The sequence below is a fragment of the Lagenorhynchus albirostris genome, chromosome 10 (genome assembly GCF_949774975.1).
Source record: "Lagenorhynchus albirostris chromosome 10, mLagAlb1.1, whole genome shotgun sequence".
Taxonomy (NCBI): Eukaryota; Metazoa; Chordata; class Mammalia; order Artiodactyla; family Delphinidae; genus Lagenorhynchus; species Lagenorhynchus albirostris.
The window spans coordinates 18,468,677-18,482,726 of NC_083104.1; the positions used below are offsets into that span (position 1 = coordinate 18,468,677).

Consider the following 14,050-nt stretch of genomic DNA (forward strand, 5'->3'; position numbering starts at 1 on the left):
CCTTATCCTACTTTGTCTTTCTCTGAAATTTTCGTTTATCCTTTATTCATCCAGTAGGTAATTTTATTGGGTACCTGGTACTGTGCTGAATGCCATAGAGAAGGCTGATTAAGACACGGTCATGCCATTCAGGAGTGTACATTTGATTGACAGTTACAGTGCAGCGTGCTAACTGACATCATAGAACTCTGTAGGGCATGCTGGAGTGAGGCAGGCCCCCCTAACTCAGACTGGGTGGGCCTGGTGATGGGGCCGGGGGTGGTTTCTCTGGGGCAAGCGTCTGGTGTGCCACGTGCCGTTGGTTCTTCTCGCTGTTGCAGGTGGTCTTGGACTGGTGTCCAGTTGTCTTCTCTTGTCAGACTTCCATGCAGTGAAGTACACATACTGGCTTAATTGAAAGTCTCCCTCAAGGTGTAGTTTTTCATAAAGTTTTATTTATTTAGTTAGTTTTCACTTGGCTGAGTTATTTCATTTTGACACCTGAGTATTGGTTAGTATATGACAGTTTGTTTAAACTCTGATTTAAACTGCTTGGTAATCCCTGTAGACAGCTGGTCTGTTTGTGTTCCCTGTGAATACTTGTGAAATAGTTTGTAGTGGTGATTATCTTCTCTGTAAGTATTAACAGATACACTTCCTCTTTGAAAGAGAAGAATGTGTTAGAATGGCTGCTGCTGCCTTTGTTAGAACCTGTGAAAAAAGAATGTTACCTTTCACCTTTCACTTGAGGGGCGGGAGTTTAGAATATTAAGTACCTTCCTCCCTTTATCTCGGGGCACTTCACATCTTTGAATCCCTTGCTCAGTGGCATGTGAGGCTGCTTGTGGTTCAGCCTGAGGTGACCGTACCCGTTGTGGGCTTCGTCGTATGCCGCCGTAACCAAGGCCTGTGTTTGCTGGAGACCAATAGGAAACTTGCTCTGGGATTGCTCCTTTGTTGGTGTGTTTCCTGCAAAGCCACACTATTGTGGAGCCAGCACTGAGACACTCAGAACAAACCCAGTGTCTTCCCCTAGCAGGCTGGCCTTGATGAAGTCAAGGAGTAGGTGTCTGTCCCCTCCTTGTCCTGTATTTCTTCTTCGCCACATCACACCTCCTCCCAAGAGGTGCTTCAGTAACTGTGCTTAATTTAGGAGCCAGCGTGTCCTGTACCTAGCAACTCTTTTTGTTTTCTTGAAAAAAAAATGGCGGAATTATTTAAGAAAGAAACTTCTGTTTTGTTTTTCGTAGGCTTTTTTTAAATTTTTTTTTCTATTTCCATTCTTCCACCGCTGGCTCTCTCATTGATGAGGCAGACCTTGTCTGTCCAGTTATTTTTCTCTGGCCAGTGCCTTCATCGTTGGGAACAGAGGGGGACGTGGGGTCTGAAGGGGATCATTACATCATGGCAGGTGGTTGCTTCACCTCATTAATAACCCACTTAGATATGTGTTTTCTACCTTGTACTTGGAGAATTTATTATATTGTAAGTGTCGATCTAGATGCTAACGTCTTTGAAAATTAATATTGTATAGAAATAGCGCCTAGGTTTTCCTTTCTCCCTTTGCCATTCGGGTCCGAATGGTCATGCACTGTGAGAAGCGTTTGGCACCGTTTAGAATTTGTAAACAATAGTGCTAAGAGCCAGTGTCAGTTGGAGACTGGTGCAGACATAATGGTTTATGGCACAATGAATGTATCACTTGTCTAAGATGTTTTTATAGTGACTTTGTCTTCACCCCCTTGGAAGCTCGTATGAACCACAGTTACCTTTTATTGCTCGATACGTGTTGTCTGTGCCAGTCACAGAGCAGCAGGGGAGCAGACCAAGTCGGAATAATTAGACTGAGGAGTGAATGTCACACTTCTAATTTCATTCTCTTTTCAAGGGATTACCAGTGTCCATTTAATAAAATGAGATTAACCCTCTGCGGCAGAAGTATTTGAAAGCTGTCAGTCAGTATAATCTTGACAGCTCAAAAGAAGTAGTGTTCTCAGCACTCTTAGAAGCAGCGTCATGTTTTAATTGGCTGAAAGTGTTGACTGCACAGGGATATGTATGTTTGTGTGAGCGCGTGTGTTTATGTCATTAAAGGTGGATGTACGGAGAGTGGATTTGAAAGAGGAAAAGTTTTATGGACTTAACCATACTACCTGGAAATAATAAACACCATATAATTTAGTTTGAGTTGCCGGATACCAGTAATAAAATACCTAAAAATTATGAGACCAAAATTTTAAAATTAAAGAAACAGTTAAAAAGCAAATAATGAGACATCTTTTCTTGAATGTTTTAGAAAACCTCGGATCAATTCTCAGCTGGTGGCCCAGCAAGTGGCCCAACAGTATGCCACTCCACCACCCCCTAAAAAGGAGAAGAAGGAGAAGGTTGAAAAGCAAGACAAAGAGAAACCCGAGAAAGATAAAGAAATTAGTCCTAGTGTTACCAAGAAAAATACCAACAAAAAAACAAAGTAAGTTCTTCGGTGACTCAGTACAGTACTATGTTATTTTGCAGGTGAATCAAAGATGTCTTTTAAATGCCTCTTTTTCTGTCTCCCCATTTAGACCAAAGTCCGATATTCTGAAAGATCCTCCTAGCGAAGCGAACAGTATACAGTCTGCAAATGCTACAACAAAGACCAGTGAAACGAATCACACCTCAAGGTATTTGAAACTAGAGTGGAATACCACGTCGCTGCCCTGATTCACCTGCTCATAATCAAGAGTCAGGGGTGGTTTTGTGCCTGTGGGTTTGTAGGCTAAGAAGGGATGGGGTGAAGAGCTGTGGGGGTGGGACTGTTAACTTTCAAAGTACATGCACATAGATATGAGCTGCTTTTATATCACTGAGTCCGAAACAGGAGAAAGATAAATTGATCATAATTTTGCAGTGGTCCGAAGCTTTGCTAACTGATTGGCGGTTTCGTTTCTTGCTACGCTTCTTAGTCAGCAGATATGGTAGTAAGCGCTGGTATCCGTGCTGGCGTTTTAGATTCATTGCCACAGCGACATGCAGTCTGTGTGTGTGGCGGGGTGATGTTGGGCCAGAAGTCCTTTGCATCCGTAGCCGATTTCATGGGCTCTTCCCCTGTGGTGTTGCTTTCAGGCCCCGGCTGAAAAACGTGGACAGGAGCACCGCACAGCAGTTGGCAGTAACTGTGGGCAACGTCACCGTCATTATCACAGACTTTAAGGAAAAGACTCGCTCCTCCTCGACCTCCTCATCCACAGTGACCTCCAGTGCAGGGTCAGAACAGCAGAACCAGAGCAGCTCGGGGTCGGAGAGCACAGACAAGGGTTCCTCCCGTTCCTCCACGCCAAAGGGCGACATGTCAGCAGTAAATGATGAATCTTTCTGAAATTGCACATGGAGTTGTGAAAACTATGAATCAGGGTATGAAATTCACATCCTCCACCTGCCCATGCCGCTTGCACCCCTGGAGAATCTTCTGTGGACATCGACCTCTTAGTGATGCTGCCAGGATAATTTCTGCTTGCCATGGGCATCTGGCCCCCAAGGAATTTCGCACCCTGACGATTACTCTTGACACTTTTATGTATTCCATTGTTTTATATGATTTTCCTAACAATCATTTATAATTGGATGTGCTCCTGAATCTACTTTTTATATAAAAAAAAATCTGCTGTGCACAATTTTCCATGTACATTACAACTGGTTTTTGTTTTTGTTTTGTTGGGGGGGAGTGGGGTGGGAGGGGGAGGGAGCTTTTATTTATTGTGTTCACAGACTCCATCCTTTCAGCATATCCTTTTAAGTTTAGTTCTTTCTTCCAGTTATACTATGTACTATCAGTTTTGATATAACTATATATATATAAATATAAAATTATATATAAAGGGTTATTTGAAACCAATCCATGGCAACGCTGGTGCTTGATACACTGTGAAGTGAATACAACATTGAACAGTTACAGATCTGGGACGGTCCCTTCTATGAAAGTGCTGAAATTAAGTTAAAATCAGTCTTACGTGAAGTATGTTCCAACCCACGTGGGAACTTGACTTTCTCATCTGTCTAAAGAGTACTGGACGATAGAAAAATATATATTTTTTAAACAATGTGGTCTCAAATTAAAGACTGCTCCAGATAGCCTGCATTTGCGATGGAATAACTGACAAATCACAAGTGGTTTAGTTGGGAGGGCTTTGATCAGTCAAAAGTAACGAAACTAGCTCCAGAATGCCAAGTATTCGTGTAAATTACGGTTACATGTTAACATTGCTGTTCTTACATAAGCATTCATGAAAATATGGTATTCTGTAACTCGAATTCCATCCATTTTCCAGACCTCTACTCATGTCTGAGGTAAATTGATAAATTGTCTCTTAGTTTTAGGATTCAAACTGTGTAACCTGCATTTTTCGTCCATACAAGAAGCAAATCCTTGTCTCCACTTTGCATGCGGTGTTTTGTTTAATGGAACTTTGTTTGCCTCACTTCCCCTCGTTTCCCTTACCCTACCCCTTCAGTTGTGAGAATTCTTTTTCTTTCTTAAAATCTAGTCTTGTTGTTTTACTGAACAAAGGTTATCAACCAGTACATCCAGTCCCCACATGGAGCTTTTCAGTGTTGGGAGACATGTCTCAATTCCCTGCTGTGGGAAGGAACTCAGTGGTGAATAAATGGTTGAAGTGCTGGCAGCCAGAGTTGCAGGGAAAGCTCCTACTTCCTGCGAGCCTGTGATCTTTTTCTTCCTCAACATAAAGATGGCTTGAGTAAAACTCTCTTTTAAAAAAGATTCTTTTCACTCTCTCTTTTTAAAAACTGTCTTGCAAAAACAAACAAAAACGGGGGGAAAAAAAAAGACCGCTAATATGAATCCACCCCTCCTCATTTTAAAAATGTTCTGTTTTGCTTTGTTTAGATTTAGGGTCTGTCTTCTCTTTGACTCTTACATTCATATCTGCAGAGTTCATAGACTTGAGAGTCATTTCAAGCATGGGAACTTGATGTCACCTTCCTTTATTTGACGGTACTTCTGGGAGGGCAGCAGATTAGTAATGAAACGCCACATTTTGGTGTGAAAAACCTGGTTTGCTTAAGAATAGAAGTAACTTCTGTCTGTGGAGGCAACAAGTAAACAGAAAAATTAACAGCTTGATTTGAGTAGCCAACAGGAAGGCTCCTTTCACATTTACATTAAAACTATTCCTTAGTCACTAATGTACCATCGTTTAAATTCTGCTCTCAAAGGTATAGATGATAAAGCAGTGCCACTTGTTGCTGTGGTCCTGTACTCAGATGCACGGACAGTGCGCCCCCTCTTTTCAAAATACTGCTTTCATCTGGGATGCAAGCTATACTTACCTTTTTAAATACATTTTTAAAGTATTTATTAATGAACCAAAGGAAATCAGATGCTTTCTGTAAGCATCAGGATATAGAATACATAGTGATTTGACTATGAATTTTAAATCCACATTTTAATATTAGTGGGGTATTGCAAAGACATTCCTTCTAAAGTTTTAATATTCCTTTTATTAAGGGTCTCAGGGAGGGTGAATTAGTCAGCCATATTTATTTTCCAGAGGTGTAAGGAATTACTAAGTTTTTTAATTAACTTTTTAAAAAAATTTAAAAGTCACCAAACTCATGTGGGTTGCACTGCTTTTGAAACCAGTAAGTGTTGGTTTGCACTTTGTTCAGAAACACTGTGTACTTTTTCAAAATTAGTTTCATGTAAAGTGATTGGACCCCGAGATTAGTGGGAAAAGCTGGTTCACCAGCTACTCAGAGGCTGCTAATTGAGTCATTGCCAATGTCTTGGTTTTTCAGTTTTGCCTCCATGATAAAAATAAATTAAAGAATGGGGAGGGGTGAAGGAAGGGGGAGGATTGCTTTAGAACAGGTGAGAGGATGAAATGGCCATTTTGGTAGAAACTGCAGCGCATGGTGGGACTGCTCTCAGCAATCAGATGTTCTTGGGCCCATCCTTTAGCTGCTGTTGTGTAATTCTGTTACGGTAGTGAGGTGGTAGGTACTTTAGGCTTTTAATTTCTGAAATTGATGACGTCCCTCAGGCATGTATTCTGGAAATGGAATTCCTGTAACTTTCTGCATTTGCAGTTTGCCCTACAATTAGTAGGCAGTGTGTAAAAACACTAGTGTAGGTGATAAAGATACATATTAAAAGAGAACCAGAAATACTTGGTATTCAGCGGCACAGTAAGCAGGTTATAAAAACAAACAAAAGCACAGTGTTACGCTTGCAAGTTTCCATTTGTTTTAATACCACACAATCCTTCACACTCGTGCGTGCGCGCACAGAGCTTATCTGACCTGCTCTGCTTGAGTCATGCAGTTCAAAAAATAATAATAGTAATATTAAGGTAAAGACATCTTGACACCCACAAAAAATTTTAATCAAAATCTTTCAGTTTCAATCTGGATATTCAAAACATTGGCAGAAGCTTCTGTGAGTTTAGTTCCACTAAGATGTTTCACCTGCCTTATCAAGACCATTCTCAGTCTACTTTTTTAAGCTACCGTATCTTAAATTATTGAAAATTTATTAATTGCTGAATATATAATAACCTTTGCTTGTATGTAACCGAAAATGGTTTAAGAGCCAACATTTAGAGTATGACAATGGAGCTGAACAGTTTTTAATGCGCAAGCAGTTCTGTTCTTGTGTATGACTTGTAACCTTAATTTACTGTGTAAAGATGGTTACATTATTTCCTTAGCTTTGTTTGTTGGAGACAAATAGAGAATGCTTGTTAAGTATGTCAAAACATAATCTTACCTTGTGAATTTTTGTTAATGTATTATACGAGCTATATTTTTCATTTGCTCAGAAAGACAGCTTGTATAACGCTTTTGGAAGTTCCTGCTCTGTAACGTCTTTAGAGCTGACAGTCTGTTAGGTTTGTTTTTTTTCTTCATGCTAAAGTGTCAGTGGTTTTGTGAACTGGTCAGAAATTCACAGGTCTTAAATGTTTGGGGGAAATTTATATTGGACACTGCTCTTTGTCTAGCAAATAAAAGATGTTAATATATTCCTGTTACTGGCATGTGCACGACTATGTTATTAGAAGCCACTTTATCGTTTTCCTGCTTTAAATAGAAATGTCTATTTATGAATTCTGCTTGTAGTTTTTTCACAAATAAAATAGTAAAATTTACATTGAAATCTTTATTTTTGTCTGTGTAGACTTTAGCCCGTAGGAAAACAGTTAACTTTTGTACTCAGATTCTTCACTTGTGTAATATTCCCCGTAGAACAGGAGGCCAAGAACTTGAGTTTATCGTATGCTGAAGTTGATTTGGGTGTCTCAGTGCACGGCTCAGAGCTGCAGCAGAAAATATAATGGAACCAAAGAATGGCCGAACTTTGGAAGAAAGCGAGCTAGTGTCTGTAAATGCATCCTTTGAGGTAGGTTGCAGTGATTTAAGGAAGGAAGTGGAGATGATGGGTAACGATGATTAATTCAGTGCATGACTGAAAACCCTCAGACGACAACCCATTTCTGGCCAACTGCAGTTAGGTAAGTTGTGACTCTGATGTAAAGGAAATGCAGTGTCAAACCTAAAAGCCCCACAAACAAAGCCGGCTTATTGCCCGGGGCTAGGGAGACTGCTGCTGAGACAGTCACTTCCAAAGAATGTGGAAGTCACTTACAGCACTCCTAAGAGTCATCTGTGATTACTGTTCTTTGGCCTGAGTCTGCACTTGAACTAGCACGGAGAGGAGGAGAGTATAAATGGTGCAGGACTGTAGTTGGAAATTGGGTTTGTCCTGGTAAAAGAAAACTTAGCAAACTTCATTCTTTTTTGTCTTTGCTCTTGGCTCCTCGGGAATCTTGGAAAGGATCTGGAAGGATCGAAGAGCAGGGAGCAAGTGGTGTGTCTTTGATGTTTCCCAGGGCTCTCAGATAAGTGATGGGCTGTACCCTGACCGGTCAGCTTTCCTTGAAACCTGAGGAGTCCTTTTTGAGGGTCCCTGCTGCCAGTGGCACTGGCAGCACCTTTTGAGGAGAACGGAGGCTGCTTCCCACACCAGATGGAGGTGTACCGCAAGATGTTGGTTCCTACAGTGAAAGTGCAAGGATGTCTTTTAGGAAGAGTGGATTCCTTCCGGTTGTGAAGATGAGAAGAGAGGGGAAGGCTTCTTCCCTCCTGTCTTTAGCTAAACCCCAGCCTTGATACCGCATGTCCAGACCCCTACTGAGGAATACCGTGGCCGGGGTGTGACACCATCGAGGTAAGAAGCTCTTGCTGAATTAATCTTGGTCAAGGGTAGGATGATGTCTTCAGCCAGGAAGTGACCAGGCCGTGCTCTGCTTTCCTTGTCCTGTAACATGGAAACAAGGGCAGCGAGGAGAAGAGGGCTGTCAGGGAGGCCCTGCATCTGTTTCATCCTTGACTTCCCAGCAGTTCTGAAGAGCTCCTCTGAAATTTTAACATCATAGCAAGGAAAGCTTCAGAGCCATTGTGTTAGGCTTAAACGCTCTTGATCAAGGTCTTGTTTGTTAATCGTCAAGAGAAGCCAGGTTCTAATCTGGCTGCCCTTAATGACGTTTGTCAGGAAAGGACAGTCTTCATCCCGGCAGCCTGGGCTCTGTAAGCACAGTGGAAACGAACTACTGAATACTGCAGGGAAGGCTCTGATTTCTCTAGAAGAGATCGTAGGCCATGTCTAGAGAGATTGAAGGGAGGGGGCTCAGGTCCGGGTAGACCCTAGAGTGAAAGTAGGCATCCAGCTGTTGTGTTCTGCCTGGTCAATCTGCCTTCTCTCCAGGCATAAACCGCAAGGCTGGGGCGGAAGCCAAGCTGTAAGGCATCCAGTGCCCGGTTACACATCCACCGTGGTTCTGAAAAACAGCGAATAGGGCAGAGTGTGGAGACAAGGGCACGGGCTGAAATTGGTGCACGGGTGCTTTTGACCTGGACCACCCACCCTGTTCTCCCCACCTCGAGCTTGTGCCAGGCATCACAGATTGATCACGGTACTGTTTTTCAGCTGAGTTCAGCCTCTGAAACCTCAACACAGCTCTCAGGCATCCTTACCCACAGCAATCGGGGAACCCTACAAGGCAGCTTGGAATCAACCGTTCAGTTGTGGAGCACTTGCTGGAGCCATAGAGATTCCAAGCAGAAGGCAGCCGAGAGGCTTGAAGGAGTCCGGAAAGAAGAGAACAAAATACCCAGCACCAACTCGGTTTTTCTTTTTTCTTTCTTTCTTTTTTTTTTTGCGGTACGCGGGCCTCTCACTGCCGCGGCCTCTCCCGTTGCGGAGCACAGGCTCCGGACGCGCAGGCCCAGCGGCCATGGCTCACGGGCCCAGCCGCTCGCGGCACGTGGGATCCTCCCGGACCGGGGCACGAACCCGCGTCCCCTGCATCGGCAGGCGGACTCTCAACCACTGCGCCGCCAGGGAAGCCCCAACACCAACTCTTAACACAGTTCACAACGGGACCGGAGGAGGAGGCCGACGTCGAGCACTGTCGCTTTGAGTGCCAGACCAGCGGCCCGCCGTGGAGGCCGGAGCGGGACCTGCCCAGGCTGTCACACCGGCTCTGCCAACTCGGGGACTCTCAGGTGACAGGGCAGAACACCAAACGGGTGTGATTCCTGGAGGCAACAGGATACACCTTTGGAGCCAGAACTGGGTGAGACTCCCACCTCCACCCGACTGGGTGACCTTGGGCAAGTCAGCTTCCTCAGGCTCATTTTCCTCACCTCTGAAGCAAATTTCTCCTGCCCTGTTCCCGTGGCCCAGTCGTTGCTTGTATTTTGTTATGTTTCTAATAATGGAGAGCAAAACTTTTCCGGAACGTTCCTTATAATGCTTCATGATGTTAACACCAGGAATGAATGAGAAGGGTTTGTTTTGTTTTGTGATTGTCTTATCTTGTTTTTAAATATCTCCTTTATCTATCTGTCTGTCTCTCTCTCTATCTGCCACTTCCCACCATGGAGGCCACATTTGGACCCACGGTAGCTTTGCAAGGGGATCGCTCGTCTCACCTTCAGGTACCAATTAGTTGCAGAGATAGGAGCATTCAGAGCTGTAAACCGGAACTCCCACCACAGAAGAGGGAAGGTTCTGGCGCTGTAATTGCAGATGGGGAAATCCTCCTGGAACATCTGCATGCCAGCATTGTGGCCTTGGCGGGGTGCCGGCTCTCTCCCTGTGGGTTTGTCCACCGTCACTTAACCAGGGAGGATTTAACAGTCTGCTCCGGCTGTCAGCCGTGCTCTTGAATCCTCTCTCATCTTAGGCACACTCCTGCTTAAGTGAGTCGTTCTTGACTCCCTGGACACCAGAAGCCTTTCTTCCTGACAGCAGGTGAGATGCTGGCAGCCTCTCGACGGGGACCATCCACTTCAGTGCCTGCGAAAATCCCCACCGCCCGGCGACCCAGACATCTGAAGATTTTGCTTGAGTCGGCCGCCACTGGAGGGAGGTGTGCCGGGCTGGCGGGCCCAGCGTGAGCCCCGCTCCGCCTGAGCCGGGCCCCCCCTCGCCCCCCGTCTCCCGGGCACCGCTGCCTGGGAAAGGCTGGTGCTGCTGGAGGGGAGTGAGGGGCGGGGGCAGGCCGCTTGGCGCACAGGAGGAGCGAAATTCACAAGACCAATTCCGGAAGCCTGGGGTTTGGTGACGTACTACTTCAGCGTGAATTTTCACAGTAAAAGCAGGACCTCAAAGAAATTTCACATTCTCCGTATACTCTGCTGCCTTGACGGGTGCTTCTGTTGAAAAGTTTGAGGAAGCCAGCTGTTCTGCTCCCAACCGCACAGAGCCTAGCCTGAAGAGAGGAGGGAGAAGGCAGTAAATATATATTTGACAAGGCATGGGCTCCAAGGCCCTGCTACGGGCGTTTTCTGGTCTCCGGCAGTCGGCAGATAGAGCCAGGGCCTTCTCTCACACATCCGCCTGAGTGCCTCTAAAAAGCCTGGCACTCAACCACGTGAAAGCCGGCCTGTAACTTCCCTCTGTTCTTAGCTGGTCTCTCCCGCTATGAAGCCATCCCCCCTCTCAAAGCCCAGCGTTGACTCTGCTGCTGTTTGGTGGTAAAGGACACAGTTCCAGGACAGCGGCTAGCCAATACCCTCCCCCCCTTCCCCACTCCTCCCCACAAGGAAGGTTCTGGCTTCGCCTTACAGTTCTCCTGGAGAACAGGCTCTCCCACTCCAGGGCCACCAGTCCTGCCGGGAGCTCGCATCCCAAGAAGCCACAGGCCCTGTGGGAAGAGCGGGATGGTGGCCAGCCTCCCGCCGTCATGTTGAAAGACTTAACATTTTATTTCCTGAGTTTTGTTTGGATGGCTTGGCTTCTTTTCTCTTTGTCAGTTGTCAGCCCACCCTGGAAATGACAGTCTGATCTGGCCTCCCGCTAAACCACTGCTGTGGACCGTACACAAACAGAACTGTCCTTACGTCTTGACAACGCTCACTCAGTATCACAAAGGGCACAGCCAGCCTGAGCCCAGGCCTGTCTGATCAGAAGGGCCATAAGTGCATATAAGAACAGTAACATCTGCCAATTATGCAGGAGAAGACCCTTAATGTCCTTGAATGATGAGAGGGCGGCAAACGTCCTTGAGCTTTGCCTGATTCCTCAAGTTTTCAGCTTGGAACTTGAATGCGATGGCTGGTCCTCGGTCATCTCGGCCTATGAGGTCAGCTTAAGGATGGAAGCTACACAGTAAGGATAACAAGAGCTGAAAGATAAGCAGCCTGGATGCCCTGCCTAGCTCCTGACCTCTCACAGGTGAGACCTAAACTTTTATTTAAGCCGTTCTGTATTAGTTAGGGTTCTCCAGAGTAACAGAACCAACAGGAGATGTACAAGTTGACCCTTGAACAACACGGGAGGGTTAGGGATGCAGGCCTCCTCCCCATGCAGTAAAAAATCCAAGTATAACTCACAGTCGGTCCTCTGTATCTATGGTTCTGCAAATGCAGATTCAACCGACCGGAGATTCAACCAATTGCAGATCGTGTAGTGTTGCCGTATCTATTTATTGAAAAAAATCGGCATATAAGTGCACCCGACTAGTTCAAACCGTGTTGTTCAAGGCTCAACTGTAGATAGATAGATAGATGACAGATATGTATATCTATATATATCTACCTATCTAGAGAGATTTTTTTATAGAAATTGGGTCACGTGGTTATGGAGACCAAGAAGTCCCACAGTCTGCCACCTGCCAGCTGGAGAAACAGGAAAACTGGTGACTTGATTCAGTCTGAGTCTAAAGGCCTGTGAATTCGGAGTCTGATTGTGTAAATCACCTCAGTCTTCCTTTTCTTGCTTTACTCCCTCATTTTGGCGGAGCTCATCCTCCAGTAGCTTCCTGAGAAAGAGTGTATGTGTAGGAGGCATATTCTTTGAGTCCTTTCCAGACCAATGACATGTTTATTCTTCCTTCACACCTGCCTGGCACAATCTCTGGGTTGGAAGTCATTTTCCTCCCTCACAGCTGGTGACGCTCATGAGAAGCCCAAAACCGGCTGGTTCCCGACCTGTGCGCAGGACCGATTTTTTCTCTCTAGACACTTACAGAACTTTCCTGTATCCCCAGTGTGCTGATATTTCATGGCTGTGCTCTTTGTGTGGGTCTCTTTTCACCCCTCTCCCGAATGCCCAGTGGACCCTTTGAAACCCCAAATTCGAGTCATTCAGTGTTCAGAGATTTCCTTGAAATATTTTGCTTATGACTTCCCTTCATTTACTCTCCGTTTTCTTGCTGGAACCCCTGTTATTCAGATATTCAGAGAATCACCTCCTCTGATTTTCTTGTGATTTCTCTTTCATGTTCTATCTTTTTATGTTCTTGTTTTTCTTAGAAAGAAACATCCTCATGCTATGGGTTGCATTATGTCCCCACAAAAGATGTGGATGTCCTAACCCCGGTGTCTGTGAATGTGGCCTTGTCTGGAAATAGGGTCTTTGCAGAGGATTGGGTTAAAATGAGGTCAGTAGTATGCGCCATAATCCAATATGACTGGTGTCTTTATAGAAGGGGAAATTTGGACATAGAGACAGACACGCACATAGGGAGAACGCCACGTGGAAATGAAGGCAGAGATTGGAGCGATGCTTCTACAAGCCAGGAAATGCCAAAGGTTGCCAGCAAACCAGCAGAGGCGAGGAGAAAGGCGAGAAACAGACTCTCCCTTGACAGTCCCCAGAAAGACCCAACCCTCGCCAGCGTCTTCATTTTGGACTTCCAGCCTCCAGAACTGTGAGACAATACGTTTACGTTGCTTTAAGCCACCCAGTTTGTGGTACTTTATTACAGCAGCTCCCAGAGACTAATACACCTCCTCTTTGCCTTCCAGTTCTTCGATTAAGCTCATTTCTTCTGTCATGTTTCCGATTTCCAAGAGCCTTTTGTTGTTGTGTTTTTTTCTCTGTATATTTTCTTTGTCACATCCTCTTCTTATATCATGCCTGTAGTATATTCTCTCATCTCTCTGAGAAAATTAATGATGATTTAAAGCTTTTTTTCCCCAGAAGTAGTCTCTGTTGTTCAGGTCCTTGTTTTATGCCCTGTTAGAGGCTTTCCTCAGGTGTCTCCTATTGAAGAGGGGCGGGCTGAAAAGCTGAAACACCAGGCCCAGAGCAGAGCTTGTTATCTGTTGAGGGATGTGCTGGCGCTGTTTTTGGGGAAACGCTGAATGTAAATGTCTTTAGGTCTGCCCACCTCAGGAGTCTCAGACCCTTCCAAACTCCCGTCTGGAAGTAAAGACCGACCGGGAACAGTCTGGGGCCTCAGTCCTCGTCAGGTAAAGCCATGCATCGTCTGCTTCACCTTCTTGGGGAAATAAACTTTCATTCTAGGGTGGAGTCGGGGAGGAGAGGGCACCCTGCCTCCAGGAGTGAGAGGTGGGCCCAGCGAGCCCATCTGGGAAACCATCCACTTCTTTAACAACTTGAACCGGTTCTCCTTATTATAAAGTCAGCCCTACCCTTCACCTCGACTTCTAGAATTACATGAGGAACAAATTCCTGACCTTTGGAAGGATTTGGTTGATTGCTGGTTTGCAACTTGGCTTAAGATTTGGCTTTCTTAAGGCGGTGGCCACCTACCCATCT

The 14,050-nt window shown here is 45.2% G+C and overlaps 1 protein-coding gene across 1 annotated transcript in view; it reads left to right on the plus strand.

Annotated features, from left to right (window-relative positions):
* RYBP (RING1 and YY1 binding protein) overlaps nucleotides 1-3,653 on the plus strand; it is a 72,035-nt gene extending 68,382 nt beyond the window's left edge. The window contains exons 3-5 of the mRNA XM_060163889.1: nucleotides 2,276-2,452; nucleotides 2,547-2,645; nucleotides 3,088-3,653. Of these exons, the coding sequence (XP_060019872.1) occupies nucleotides 2,276-2,452; nucleotides 2,547-2,645; nucleotides 3,088-3,340 (529 nt within the window). The 3' untranslated portion in view covers nucleotides 3,341-3,653. The remainder of the gene's footprint in view (nucleotides 1-2,275; nucleotides 2,453-2,546; nucleotides 2,646-3,087) is intronic.
* The last annotated feature ends 10,397 nt before the right edge of the window (nucleotides 3,654-14,050 follow it).